Consider the following 15,368-nt stretch of genomic DNA (forward strand, 5'->3'; position numbering starts at 1 on the left):
AACTAAAACACAGACTAAAGAGAGCACGGCAGTTTAGGGAAATTATTTTGGATGTCACTAGAATATAAATGTCAGTGGTTCATCACAGTGAAACTTTCCTGTTAGCTTCTTGAAGACACATTAATGCCATCTAATTTTTCTTTCATGGCACCTGGCTTTTAAAATAGTCCCAATCAAGGTAGAAAATCATTCAATTATGATCAGACTGGGAGCTAACATGGTTTTGCTGGTTATTATATGCCAGGCACAGTGCTAGGCATTTTGCAACTGTAACCCCTCACATGTTACCCTCATGGATAGCATTATTATCCCTGTTCTACAGATGTGAGGCTTCAACTAATGCAGTTGCAAAGTTGAAAGAGTTGAGTTAAAATTCTTTCTAAGATTTGTTTGTCCCCAAGACATACACTCTTTTTCAGTGTCCCTGCTATCTTGCAATCAGCCAATGAATCATGAATCAAAATGTTATGATAAATTTTGCAGGATAGAGCCAGCTCTCTTCCGTGAGTCAGTGATGAAAACATGTCTTAGGAACATAACAACCGGGCAGGCATGCTGTTATGAATTGGGTAATTAGTGAGGGAAAAATTAGTTCTTAATACATCCTAGGGCCAAGTGAGAACAATTTATGTAGTCAGTTTGTAAATGAGATGGAAAAGAATGAGATGGGAAAAAACGAAATTTTGTACAAAACAATGTGATTTCATTTTTAATCATATAGATGTGGATATATGCCTTCCCCTCCTTGTCTGACCATTCTGCTTGCCCACAGAGACAGCCAATTGGGTTTTAAAATTATTTTTAACAACGCTGTACTGAACGTGTTCAGATTTTTCCCCCTTTGGCATTATTCCCTAAACCATATAAGAACTGTATGCATAGCATCTATATTGTATTAGACTTTATGAATTAACAAATCTAATATATCTAGAGATGATTTGAAATAACACAGAAAAAATATATCAGTTATAGGCAAATTACTAGGCCATTGTATATGAAGGACTTAAGCATCCTGGTATCTGGTTGGATTCTGGAAACAATCTGTCATGGTACTTCAGGGTGACTATATATATATATTATTTTAGAAAATGAGGTTGGCAAAGGTGTTAAGATACTTAATCATTTTATATACCATAAAAAAGGAACATACTACCACATAATTGTAAGACACTATTGATTATAAGAGGTTTCTTGACTCTGAGATGCTATAGTAGGCGGTGGGGATGTGAGGAATAGATCTGGAGTATTTCGCATTATGGTGACATTTGTGACCTCTAGGAGGTGAGAGTATGGTCTGTTTTCTTATCAATCCTTTTTTGTGCATGCAAGTTTCCCACAATGCCACTGTCTCCTGATCCTCTTGAGCCTACTCTCAAAGGTCCGTGGACCTGGGAAAAGTTTTTAAATGTATTTTTATTGTAAAGATACTGTACAGAGGGGTTACAGTTATATGAACAAGGTAATGAGTCCATTTTCTATCAAGCATTGTTACCCCTCCTTTGTTTTTCCCCTACCATCCCTTTCCTTCCCACCTCCCTAACTCCTCCCTCTACCCTCTCAAAGTTGTAAAGTTCATATTCAACATAGTGTCTTGTACATCTCGTTATTACAATAGGTTATCCTGTATCCTTATTTCAGCATTTTGTTTTTTCCCTTCCCCTCCCCAAATTAGAAAAATGTATATTCTATATGCAGGACACTAGAATCAAATACAGTGACAACAGGGGTTATACCATGGGGAAAGAACATACAAAGAAACAAAAAATCATATAGTACATTATAAGTACATTAAAAAGAATAACAAGAAAGATAAAATCATTTGTGTCCCTATCTCGGGGTTCATTTCATATGTACATAGCTTTTGACCTCTTCTGCTTGTCTCAGACATATACTAGTTATTGCAGATAAGGGAAACCATGGGACCTATGTTTCTTTGGGAGAGCAGTTTTAAATCCCTTGCTTTGTTCCACAGTATGGTTCAAGCCTTGGTTTAATGGTATAAAACACCTGTTGTATTGTTTTGTATTGTATTGCATTTGAAGCCTCTGCTAGAACTCCAAGGCAACAGGAAACATAATTCAGTAGCAGATTAGAGGATGTTACTAGGAAATAAATGAAAATTAGCAGTTGTACAATGGAGGTACATGAGAAATAATACTTAGGTTTTCATAGTAGGTTTATCAGAAAGTCAAGTTCTAACAAACTTGTTTTCTACTTTTAATTTCCATCCTTCTAGAATTGACTTGTATCAGTTTGGGGGGTGGGGGAATTTTGTGTACTCAAAGATAATCATAAATCCTACAGTAAGGAGATAAGCTCAGTGATTTTCCCCTGAGGGAATAAATGGATATTTTGAAGTTCTTTTTTTTTTTTTTTTTTTTTTTGGTCAGTCGTGGGGCTTGAACTCTGTTCCTGGGCGCTGTCCCTGAGCTCTTCAGCTCAAGGCGACTGCTCTATGACTTGAGCCACAGCACCAATTCTGATATTTTGAAGTTTTATAAGAAAAATTCCTGAGGCTATTTTTTACCAGCATTATGAAGAAAATGTAATTAAGTAATAAATATTACAGTTTTTAGTTTCTCATTGGATATGATAAGTTTTCATTTAAGCTGCTTTACTGGATTCCTTCTTTTATTAAATCAGGATAATTTTGTATGCTTTTTGAAACTATACACTTTTCTCCTTTGTTTGATTTATTTAATCCCCTAGTATGGAGCAGGATTATTTTACTGTTTACAAGAAATTTGTAACTTTTGACTATTTGCCAAAAATATATCATATGACCACTGGTGTGGAATTACAATTTGTAAGCATTTTAATTTATAGCTGTCTGTTCCATTTCAATCATAGCCATTAAGCCATTACCTAGTCTGCAAGAATGCCTGATAGGATTCAGCAAGAATATGTATGATTTCCTTTCAAGATTAAAATAAGTACTTTAACCTAAAATTCATCTCTTGGTTCATAGTTGATAACATTTTAGGTACTATTCATCAAATGGTTCTCAGTTAGGGAATTACTGCTGTGGTTTTAATATGTTTCCAAACTTTGTGTATTGAAAACTAATCCCAAATGAAATAATATTAAGCTTGACTGGGTTATCAGGGCTCTATCATCATGAGTATTAAAGCTGCTATTGCAGAAGTGGATTGAGTTGTCACCACAGTGCACTTCTCATAAAGGAAGGGTTCAGCAGGCATGTGGGAGCATTTGACAGTTTCTTTAAGGCCTACCTGCTTTCTAAAGTTCCTCACTAGCAGTAGACCTAAGGAAATTATCTTTAAGACAATTCTCTGTGCTTTATTGCACTTAAAAGAATAGAATAGCTGTCTTTATGTTCAAAATACTGTGGTAGCAGAATTATAATATTTGTTCATGCTACTTCTTGGTGTGTGTACTCTGTTTAAACCAATGCTAGATCTGGGTGTGAACCAGCAAAATTATTCTTTAGCTGAGATTTCTCCTTTGTTGAGCTCCTGTTTGTGTTTGTCCCTGGAAAAGGGGCTTCTGGAATGTCTGGTAAATGAAAGCACTATGCATTGTGTTTCTTCAGCATCACTGTTCCAAATTCCTCAGATCACGACATCCAAAATGGAGAGAGTCTTCTTAACTTGTGTTTAACTTCCTTGTTTAACTTTAGATTGTCTGGGCCTATTCACATGGTTGGTGCACATTCAAATGACAAGTTCACACATCGTCCACTTGGGGTTATGAGTTCTGAGGGGAGGAGGTTTTTGTCCATTCAGCACTGCGTTTCAAGAATTACCCTGAACATTGCTGAGGAGAAGGAATTCACCACCAATTTACCTGAATGTCAAGATGCAGCCCTATGAGGACATAGATTTACTTAGGGGACTCAGATTAAACTTGTTTCATTTTTATTTTTTTAATTCTATGGAATTTTGGTTTCAATATAAATTTCTTTTCTTTCTTCTTCTTTTTTTTTTTTTTTCTGTCAGTCATGGGGCTTGAACTCTGGGCCTGCGTGCTGTCCCTGAGCTCTTTTGCTCCAACCTAGCACTCTACCACTTTGAGCCACAGCTCCACACCTTGTTTTCTGGTAATTCATTGGAGATAGGAGTCTCTTGGACTTTCTTGCCCCTGGGCTGGCTTGGAACCTTGATCCTCTTATCTCAGCTCCTCAGTAGCTAGGATTACATGCCTCAGCCATTCGTGCCTGATTATAAATTCCTTTACAGATGTTTGTTTCAATTCCATCTTGGTTGGTTGGTTATAGCTTTCTATCTTTTTTTCCTCTGTTAATTTATCCACGTTGTTTATACTGTAAGACAGATGGCCTAGACATGGATCATGTGATTTAAGGAAGAAATGTTGTAAAATGTCACATTTTACACCCTCCTTGGATAGGCCTGTGTCACACAGGTAAACACGATGAATGCATGTGAACATGATGAACTGTGTCAAAATGGCTTTCCATTTTCTTTCTTTCCATTTGGTTTTCAGAGTATTCTTTCTTTTCTTGGAGTTCATCACCTACTTGGGAAGACTTTTTTTCTTTTCTGGAATTTCTCATAGGTTTTCCATGGGACATTTATTCATTGTATCTAATCCTTTAAACTACAAGAAGTTGGCCAGATTCACTTTTTAAAAATTGATTATGTTTTATCAATTATGCCTAAAGGTTTGTTGGAGAGCGAGCCATTGCAAGGAAGAGATGAGGATGCAGTAGCCAGTGCTGACTTCTCTAGCATGCTCTCTGAAGAGGAGAAGGAAGAGCTCAGGGCAGAATTAGTTCAGGTATGAGTAGTTATCTTCCTATTATTGCTATTTCTATCTTCAGATCTCAATTATGTTGTCATTCATTCAGTAAAATGCAATAAATGAGTACATTTCAAAATGAATTGGTTTTTTCCTAAGGTATTTTTGTAATGCTAATTTTCCATCTCTTGTTGGTAAAATGAAAGGCTGTGCTACTTAATCAACAGTAATTAGTAGTGTTATTTATGCACTTCTTTTTAATTTTGAGATGCTATGGAAGTACTAAATCATTTACAGCTGTGACCAGAAAAAGTTTTGTTTGTTTTTTTTTTTAAGAGTAGTTCTTGATTTAGATCAACTTAGTATTCACTGGAGTCCTAGAAATTTGTTTTGTTTTGTTTTTAATGAAAAAGTTAGTCTGAAAGTTGCTGGACATATACTTTTACAGTATAAAGCTCTAAGAGTGGAGAGAAAAGTTGTAATTTGGCTTATTTAGATCCTGTGGAACTGTTTTGCGGAACTATTCTAGTAGAAAAGAGATGTCCTCTGTAATTTTGTGTCCAATCTCTTCAATATCCTTACCCTCCCCAGACTCTAGTAAACACTGGCGACTATTGGTTTACTCTGTACTTAACTTCCACAAGGTCAGGTGTTTTTAGAACAAACAAACGTTTGAGGATCGGGTGACTTTCTTTTTCTGTGCCTGCCATTAAAGTAATTTCACTTTAGAATGGAAGAGCAGACCTTTTCCTTTGGTAAGAATCAAAAGTGACTTTGGTAAGCACAGTGCCTGCCTACATCATGTAACCCAGATCCTTAGCTGGGTATGCACGTGGCCACTGATTGGCCACTTGTGCCAGTGTACAAGGACCAAAATCGAGCTTAATAGACAATGGATGGGTACCATATAATCTTCTGGTCCAAAATAAGAATGATTTATAACTTGTTTATGTCTACTGCAGTATCTAGAAGTTATGCTGTGCAGACGTGTTAGCTAACTGACACTCAGCCAAAACTCACATTCTCACAGGCAGCAGTAAAGTTTAAGCTCCAATACAACCTCTGTAACAGACCAACTACTATAAAATACTTCGATCCATCCACTACCAATATCAGTTTGCTTTTGTGAATGCTGTATTGTCTGAAAGATCAACAGTGAGCATATTTTACATATATAATCAGAAAACAAAGCACTGGTGTTAAGCGGATGTCCCCTGAATATAAACAAAAAAATCTAACAGTGGTTTTAGATATTCCACTTTCATTTGGTCCCAACATTAAGCTTCTCCCAAGATTTGATTTCTAAGACTTTTGGAGCCTGACTTCTGAAGATAACTATGTTCAAGTTACCCAGATTCATGTTTTCATCCTTTGGGAAGAGCATTAGGCTTCAATGCTTCCTGTCTCTTATTTTTGGGTTCCTCAGAGATGAAGTTCCCCGGGTTGTCATGGTTAGCATTATGACTTCAGAGGAATCTGGGCATAGCTGTCTGCCTGCAGGCCAGTGAAGAGCCAAGTCTTTGCAGTTCTTCCTCTTCACATTTCTATTTATTCTCCCTCTGCCTCAGGCCACTTTACTTTGTGCTCTTCTTTTCCTAAATCTGCTTTCCCTACCCTTTCACAAGCACTTGTGTACTGATACACATGCATGCACACGTGCGGCAAATCAGGTCCTTCCTACATCACAGATGCATTCATATTTTATCTCCAATACTAGGATTTCATTACAACAGGAAACAGTGAGATTCATCTTAGAAATCTCACCACTGGCCTGATGAAGTACTAAGGTATCCTTGAGACAACTCAGCCCCTGTGTCTCAAATCTTACAGATACTGTGCCTGGGCCCCTGGTTAAAGGTGAATCCTCTCTGAAGCAGGGAAGATGTTCTGGGTCTGTTAGCCACGTGAGGACAAGCTTTCTGCAGAGGCCAGTCTATTGTCTGCCTGCCTTTGTTGGTGGGAGATACCACCAAAAAACAATAAAGACGTGTCAGAAACTTTGTCTTGAGTGAATTCAGCCTCAGATTAGTCTCTTTTGACCCAATTTGATCTTCAGCTCACTGTGGTCATGCCTCATGTGCATTCCTGTAATTAGCTTGTTTTGTGGCTTAACCACATATTTGGACTTACAAATACCAGAAGTAAAATATGCATTTTTTTTTAAATAAATCTTATCAGTCTATCAGAAAGTACTGTTCTCTTTCAAATATTTGTTCTGTTTTATTACCAGCTGCTTTTCTGGTTTTTAAATGTCTAATTTTTCTAATGCTTAAAATAAACGATCAATAATTCTGCAAGACTGTCATTCCGTATCCACTTCAATTACACTAAGCTGCATTCCACATTGTGTCTTAGCTTTCAGAAAAGATGAAGTATTGGCATAAAAATGTCAGATGTGATTATATAACAATCTAATGCTGTCATTGCCCCCTAGATAAAATGACTCAAGAAAAATAGGTATTAATAGGAGCAGGAAAAATACCAGACAGCATCATCAAATAGGCAACCCTATGTTCAAGCTTCCTCAGTCTCTCTTTTGGCTCTTTCCTCTTCATTTAGTGTGAGATTCCCCAAGAACACACAATGCTCTCAAGCTGCTGTCTCTTAGGTTTGCAAAGTTGACTTATATTCTGGGCCTTTCTCAGCTCCTTTCTGAAGACTTTGTGTTCTTTCTGAACTGAGAGTGAACAGTTCACTCAGTTCACTCATTACTTTTTATCAGTATGGCTAATGCAAAGAGACCTTAACTTTAATTTTAGTTCTTAGTGACTGAAACTCAAAGGAAAGAGTAGCCAGAAAAAGGAAAGCTTTGGAACAGTACTTGTAATATACTAAATGCTAAACATCGTACTGATGATCAGTTTAATCACAACATTTCTTCTGTGTTCTAGTTACAGATTTCACGTAGTCTCATAGATAAAACAAAATCATACATTTTCTGTTTACAACATAAATGTACATTTATGAATTATTATAATTGATATAATGAATTATTATTTATTCATTAACTAGATAATAGATTAGACTAATGATGAGATTATTTAAATAACTATCTAATAATTATTATCTAATGATCTAATGATTATTGTCTAATTCAGCTCAATTAATTTGCTTTTTGTGTTTATATCAGGATAAGTTTATTTAACTTAAAATTAACTATTTCAAAGTGAATGAACACACAGTATTGTATCACCACAGCCTGAATCCAGTTCCAAAACATGAATTTTGTCTCCCTAAAAGGAAAGCACTCACACTCAGCAGTTGCTTTCTATCCCAATTCCAGTTTCAGACAACCACCAGTCTGCATTCTGTCTCTGTGGAGTTATCTCTCCTGAGTCCTTCAGATAAATGAAGTTGTATAATATATGACTTCTTTTGTCTGGCTTCCTTCACTTAACCTAATGCTTTTAAACTTCATCTATATTATAGCATTGTCAGTTCCTTATTTCTTTTTTTAAATTTTATTTTATTCCTTATTTCTTTTTATGGCTGAATAACATTCTAGTAACCGTACATGCTCCACTTTGCTTATTTGTTCATTGTTACATAAACTAAACTGTAGAGAAGATGGGCATACATTCACATCTGTAATCCTAGCTAGTCCAGAGGCTGATATCTGGAGGACTGAGGTTGGAAACCAGTGCATACAGAAAAGTTTACTAGACCCCATCTTCAAAAATAACCAGCAAAAATCAAAGCTGGAGGTGTGGCTAAAGTGATAGCATACCAGCCCACCTAGTACAAGGCCCTGAGTTCAAAAACCAGTATTGCCGAAAGAAAAGCTAAATCAATTCTAGTGAAAGAATGTCATTGGTACCTGTTAAAGGTAGAGGTTAGGGGAAGAAGAGAGAAAGAAATTACAAAGAGCACTTTGGGAGATGATATCTATGTTTATTGCCTTGATTATGATAATGGCTACACAGGTAGATAAACATGTCAAAATTTAAAAATTATAGATTCCAAATATATGCAGTCTGTTATTTGTCCATGAAATCGTTCAAATATATGCAGTCTGTTATATGTCCATGAAATTGTTCAAGAAAAAGTCATCCAAATCATTTCCTTACACATGTCCTGCTCTCCTTTCTTGAACTTAGATAAACCATAATGCCAACCAAATTTATTTGCATACCAGCATAGTTATCTGTGGTTGGCAGAAGTAAACAAATATGAATGAATGAAAGAAATTGCATTACAAAATAAAATGTGTATTACAGAACCAATTTTGTTCAAAAACTATTTTATGTACACCCTTAGACAATTGGGATACATAAAAACCAGGAAAAAATGGTGGCTATTTTCTAATAGATTACAGTGGTTTTAATTTTTGTTTTCTTATTCAAATTTTGCCATGTAATCTGAATTTTGTTTTGTTTTAGAGACAGAGATTCCCTGTGTAGCTCAGACTAGCCTGGAATTTGCAATGCTCCTACCTTGACCTCCAGAGTGTTGGGAATGCAAGCATGTACTGCCACACCTAGCACAATCTGAATTCATTTTACAAGGAGTACTGTTTATTTTTATAAGAACAAAGGTTAAAACTTCTATTTCTAGCTTCTGCTATTAGAGTATCATAGGTGTAGAAGAAACTTTTGGTGATACCAAAGCTAAGATTATGCAGACCTCTTGCATATACTTAGCTTTTGGGAATGCACTCTTCATCCGGTCTGACATTTTGTCTCACTGATTTTTCTCCTACCTGTAGCTAGAAGACGAAATTACGACCTTAAGACAAGTCTTGTCAGCAAAAGAAAGACATCTGGTTGAGATCAAACAAAAGCTCGGCATGAATCTGATGAATGAATTAAAGCAGAACTTCAGCAAAAGCTGGCATGACATGCAAACCACTACTGCGTAAGTATGAGGACAGCAACACAAAGCTTTAAAAGTTTGGGTAGCTTGCTATCTCTTTATCCTCCTTAGCTTTGTTGTTCATTTTTAATTACAAGGCTGATTTCTTCCTTGGAACAAGGAAAACATATTATCTCTAAAAGAGAAGTAGAGCTTTGACTCATCATTAAAATATGTTGCAAATCAGGACTGGGGACTTAGCTCAAGTGTTAGAACACATGCCTTAGCAAGTGTGAGGCCCTGAGTTCAAGTCCCAGTATAGCTAAAAATAGTGCAAATTAGGCCAACTCTAAAGAAAACTTCATACAATAAAACTTTTTTTTTTTTGCTAAAACTCTTAATTCCATTCAGACTACTTCTATGGAGCTTTGTAGCTTATATGTTTATTTTTTCTAATTATTTGAATATTTTCCTGTCAAGTATTCTTGTTCCAAAAGGAAGAAAGTTCTCATATATATGATAGATTTTTTTAGTTGGTTGGTTGTTAAGGGTTAGAGGTTGATGGAGAACTTTCCTGGGTCTTAATGTTAGCCCACATTCCATCATCAAGAAATTTTTGTCTTCAGATTATGCCTTTTCTTTCCTATTTCCATTCTTTGGAGTGTGAAAACAGTGTTTTAATACCTATATGAGAAACAATTTTCCTCTTTGAAGTACTTTTTACCTGAGCATAAAGATACCACAGATTTGACAGTGATTATTTCAATTTTTCAGGAGGCCAATTTTGCCTGCTGATTCCTAAGAGCTAACATCCAAGGCCTTTGGTCTATGAGGAGCCTGTGATCTCTGAAGGGTGGCTTCTTTGGTTTCCATGTGCACAGAGAATTTTTCCTCACCTTGCTGCTCTCTGGGCTTCTATTCTGTGTACCCAAAGGATCCCATGGGCAGAGTCAGGACACAGTCTAGAGTAAGATAGGAATATAGCTAGGGAGTTAGTTCATACATTTATCTCTGAGGGCTAAGCAACTGTCCCCAACCTGACAATTACAATCTATGTGCACCCGTTTAAGGTTATATTACATCATATTATGAACCATCCTGAGAAGGATTGCTGACTATTAGGCCCTAGTTTAAATAAGCTTATTTGTCATTGATTTGTGTCTTTCCACATTTGCACTTTTGTGGCTAATACCGATGAGTAGCCCTGACAGTGTGAGGCTGAACAACGTCGAGTTCCTTGGGTCTGATTGCTTTTGCGTTTAATTCAGGTCTCTAGGCTTCATTGTTACACTGATCTGAATTTCCTTTTGGCAAAAGAATGGCAGGATACCTCTACTTGGCCTCCCTAATCTAACAGCAGCGGAAAGGCCTCCAAATGGGGACAGGGATACTGCGTTTCTAAAGGAATCGTGAGAGAACAGAAAATATCTGTGCAAGGTTCTGTCATTATGATAGGTCTGATGGAGACAGGAAGCAGCCAGAAGCATATTCATCCTGGAACATGGGGTGAGCACAAGGCAAGTTCACCAATGACTTCTGGCCTCTTCCTACAGGAAAGAATACAATAATTGCCTTTTCCCATGTTTGAGAAACAAATTGGTAATGTAGCCAGGAGTCTACTGAGGATAAAGCTTCTGGATAGGTGAACATAGCAGATTGATTCCTTGTGCTGATGAACCTGACAGTTAAATGATTTTAACTGATTTTAACTGATTTTAAATGATTTTAACTGTGAAAAAAAATACAGCATATTAGGAGAATGCGAAGGAGGGAATGGAGTAGTACCTGAATCCTAGGGAAGGTTTCTTGTGTAAGCAGAGCTCTGAAGGAGTCAGAATATAATCAGGACAAGAGGGGCAAGTGGAATTTTCTGGGGGGATGACACAATCCAGTGAAGGCCCAGGCAGGGGAGAAGGTTCCTTCTGTTAAGGAAAGCATCCAGTTCATCAGTGGTGTTGAGCTAGAAGGCAGGTACAGAGGCTCTGAACTGATGCTTTGGCCTCAGTTATTCTTCACACACAGGGACCAGAAAGCCATAAAGAGATCCTACCCAGCCATTTATCAAGAAGCCTTAACGAGTGCCTATTATTGGGCATTATTTATATTGGGGTAAATCTAGTCCAGAAGGATAATAGGATTCAACAAAGGTGGACAAGATTCCTACATGATCCCCTATTAAAAGAGGAAAGAACAGGAAGTAAGAAATGCAATGGAGACAGGAAGATATTCTTGCAAGTTCTTTTTTTTGGGGGGTCCAGTCGTGGGGCCTGAACTCTGGTCCTGAGTGCTGTCCCTCAGCTCTTCAGCTCAAGGCTAGCACTCTACTACTTGAGCCACAGCGCCACTTCTGGCGTTTTACTTTTTGCTTATGTGGTGCTGAGGAATCAAACCCAGGGCCTCAGGCATGCAAGGCAAGCGATCTACCACTGAGCCAACTTCCTAGCCCTCTTGCAAGTGACAACAGCATAGTGTGATGTGCCAGAGAGGGTCAAAGCTTCTGAGATCCAGCCCCAGACACAGAAATTCTCTTGTGGGTGGCTTAGCTGAGGCTTCAGTGGCAAGAAAGAATATCTAGGGAATATCTAGATGGGTGAAGTGATGAAGCCGAGGGAAACTTCATTCTGGAGCAATAGAAGTCTGTCACATTAGTGATCTTTATGATTCCGAATTGTGTCTTGCCAAGTGTAGAGAAATGAACTGGGCACCTTGGTTTTCACCACTGAGGAACAGAAAATGCTTTTGGAAGTCTGTGCCGTCCATGTCTCTTCATAAGACTTGGCCTTTCTGTGAGTGAGCACAACTCGAATTTTCTACACATGCCTTTGCCTTATGTACCACGTAAATCCTGAAGTATTTCCTGCAACGCATTGCACACTGTTCTTCATAAATATGGATGCATAATTTCCTAGGGGTTACATTCTAATAAATCCATAAGGTCAAAAAACTATGAATGATCTGGGAGAGAGCTTTCCAACTGAGGGAAAGTTGCTCAAAGAGCCTGAGGTGAGAATTAGCTTATAAAATCTCTTGTGTGGAGAAATTAGTCAAGGGAATGAGGTCTCAGCCTCTGGGGGTCCTTAGTGAGAATTTTATTCCCAGAGCTTTCAACGCTACTGGAAGTGATTATTTCTGACTGACGTTTCAAAAGATCACTCTGGTTACTTTGTGCAATGCATTGTGGAGAGGTATGAGTAGTAGAAACTGGAAAATCACTTAGGTGATAAGTGTTCTATTTCAGGTAGGTGAGGATGTGAGGGAGAGTTGTGGACAGATAGGGTAGAATTTGGAAGTCAGTCTCACAGAACTTCCTGGAAGTGGCCTGGAAGTGGATGATGAGAAATCAAAGATGACTCTGAAGTCTTTGCTTGGCCTGCTTGGTGACTGTTAGTGATGTTATTGAAGTGAGAGTAGTTGTGATTAGGCCTGTGGACTAAACACTTGATTGTTTGGGTTGAAATTGAGGCTTAGCTGCATCCTTGAACTGATACCATACCCATTCCTATGTAATAGAAATGAAGACTCAGTGAACTACTTTTTGCTAGTAGGGAAGAATCAATCTGTTTTCTTGAGTAAGTCTATCAATCACATAAATTCAAGAAAGGATCTTTCTCCCTTTTTCCCCCCTGAAAGTGGGGAAAGGAAAGAGGGGGGTCTTAATCCTATCTTGAGAGGCGTGAGAACAAAGTCTTTTTTTTTTGTCGGTTGTGGGTCCTGAACTCTGGGCCTGGGCATTGTCCCTCGGCTCTTCAGCTCAAAGCTAGCTAGCTTTCTACCACTGAGCTACCTTCGTAGCCTTGAGAACAAAATCTTTATCTCTGTGAATGATATGCATTCTGGCTCTGTTAGTGTTTATAACTTCCATTCCAAGATGAGATTTATACTTCTCATGATAAAAGAACAATACTCAATAGGAAATGTACTCATTGCCTCACTCATGTAACTGTAAACACTCTGTACAGTATCTTTACAATAAAAAAATTTTTTTAAGAATATCTATTTGGGGGGCTGGGAAGGTGGCTCAGTGGTAGAGTGCGTGCCTTGCATGCATGAGGCCCTGGGTTCGATTCCCCAGCACCACATCAGCGAAAAGAAAAATCCCAAAACCCGGAAGTGGCACTGTGGCTCAAGTGGTAGAGAACTAGCCTTGAGCTGAAGAGCTGAGCGACAATGCCCCTCAGGCCCCACAACTGGACCCCCCCCAAAAAAATAAATATAAATAAATAAATCTCCAAAAAAAAAAAAAAAAAAAGAATATCTATTTGGATATGAGGGAATGATGAGCTGTGGCCAGGTTAGTTGGATAGAATTTCAAAGCACTAGATGTGCATGATTCACAGCGGCAATACTTTGCATTCTGATTAAGCCATCATGACCTAGTTAGTTTGATGTATAAAGAAAAGAAAGTCTATGATATGTTAATGAAGATTTGGGCATATTCTACTCTGCAATTGGATTCAAACTGGAATAGGACCTGACCCAATATATAGGAATAATGACATGGCTAACTCACATGATCTTTCTAGAAAGAGTCCAAGAATAAAGAAGCAGGTCAGGGCAGCATCTGTGTGCAGGGTTTGTTGTCATGCTTGTTCTTGACAGTCTTTTATATATCTAGCCTTGAGAGAATTTAAAAACATACACAAATGCCTTCGCTTTCTTGGTTTTTTTTTTTTTGCTGTTGTCTTTATGTTTGGGGAAGGTAAAAAGGGAGATGGATTTGGAGCAAAGAAGGGAGCCTAATTCCAAACCTCAGGCCATATGGTATGAATACATTTCATCTCTGCTGTGCTTTGCTCACTTCTACCTGCACTGATTTCACTTTTCAATGCACTTTTCTAGAACTGCTCTCCTAAACCAATGGCTACTTTGTGAATACTTTTGTCACTATCTTAGAAATGTAACTAGGATAGGAATATAGGAATTTTTTTTTTTGTAAATAATTTTTTGTAAATAAATCCTCTATTTTTAAGGCTAGAACCACACATTTTTAAAGACAGTGAGCTTCATTGATTGAAATGTTCTGGATGCTGCTATGCTGCTAGGGGACCTGTTGAATAACTTGTCCCTTGTGAAGAATTCTCAGCACATGGCATTTCATAATCATGCCTCATTATCATCTGATGGCTTCTCAGCTTTAACATTTAAAGCTTTGCTAACTTCCCTTTATAAACAGCAAGTTAGGTGTGTGTATTTAATTTTGTGTATTTAATTTTGGTCATATGATATAGATAATATATATTTTATATGAACTGAAAACCAGGCATGGTGTGAATAAATAATATATGGTGTTTTATGGTATAAGTTCACTTGGTCCTGTTAACAAAAAGAGCCTAACAAGATAGCCTATCATTAAAGTGATTTCAGATCTTGGGAAGGCCAAGGAATGTGTGTGTATTAATGCATTTGCCAGGGTCTGATAGTATACTTAAGACTGAGTGACTGACTGTAGGACTGTAGGAAAGGAAAGGAGTTTCAGGGAAGGAAGTTCCTTCATAGCTGATTGCATGTGATATGAAATCGTTTCATGAAACTGGTATAGGCTTCAGGAGGATTTGAGGCAATGAACCTCGGGGCACCATAAAGTGGAAGAAAATAGTATGTATATCATAAAGATGAATCTATTTTTAAAATCTTTCCAAATTTTTGCTCATTGCTTTTTATTCTTTGGGCTATATATCTGTGATCCTTGATCCTTGACTTTATTCATGAACTCTTAGAAATTTCTTGTCCAGATGGATAGCATCACAATCCTTCCTATCATCATGTTCAAAGCTACAGGACAATGATTTTTTTGAATTTTTTATTGTAAAAATGTTGTAAAGAGGGGTTACAGAATATGGTAATGAGTGCATTTCACA

General features: G+C 37.5%; 1 protein-coding gene across 5 annotated transcripts in view; it reads left to right on the forward strand.

The window, feature by feature from the left end:
* The window catches only part of Tpd52l1 (TPD52 like 1), an 84,249-nt gene that overhangs the window by 48,460 nt on the left and 20,421 nt on the right, over positions 1-15,368 (forward strand). For all 5 annotated transcript variants that reach the window (XM_042698376.1, XM_042698211.1, XM_042698299.1 and 2 more), the window contains exons 2-3: positions 4,643-4,758; positions 9,425-9,573. In XM_042698376.1, coding sequence (XP_042554310.1) covers positions 4,643-4,758; positions 9,425-9,573 — 265 coding nt within the window. The remainder of the gene's footprint in view (positions 1-4,642; positions 4,759-9,424; positions 9,574-15,368) is intronic.

The sequence above is a fragment of the Dipodomys spectabilis genome, unplaced genomic scaffold (genome assembly GCF_019054845.1).
Source record: "Dipodomys spectabilis isolate Male_0828 unplaced genomic scaffold, ASM1905484v1 ptg000001l, whole genome shotgun sequence".
Lineage (NCBI taxonomy): Eukaryota > Metazoa > Chordata > Mammalia > Rodentia > Heteromyidae > Dipodomys > Dipodomys spectabilis.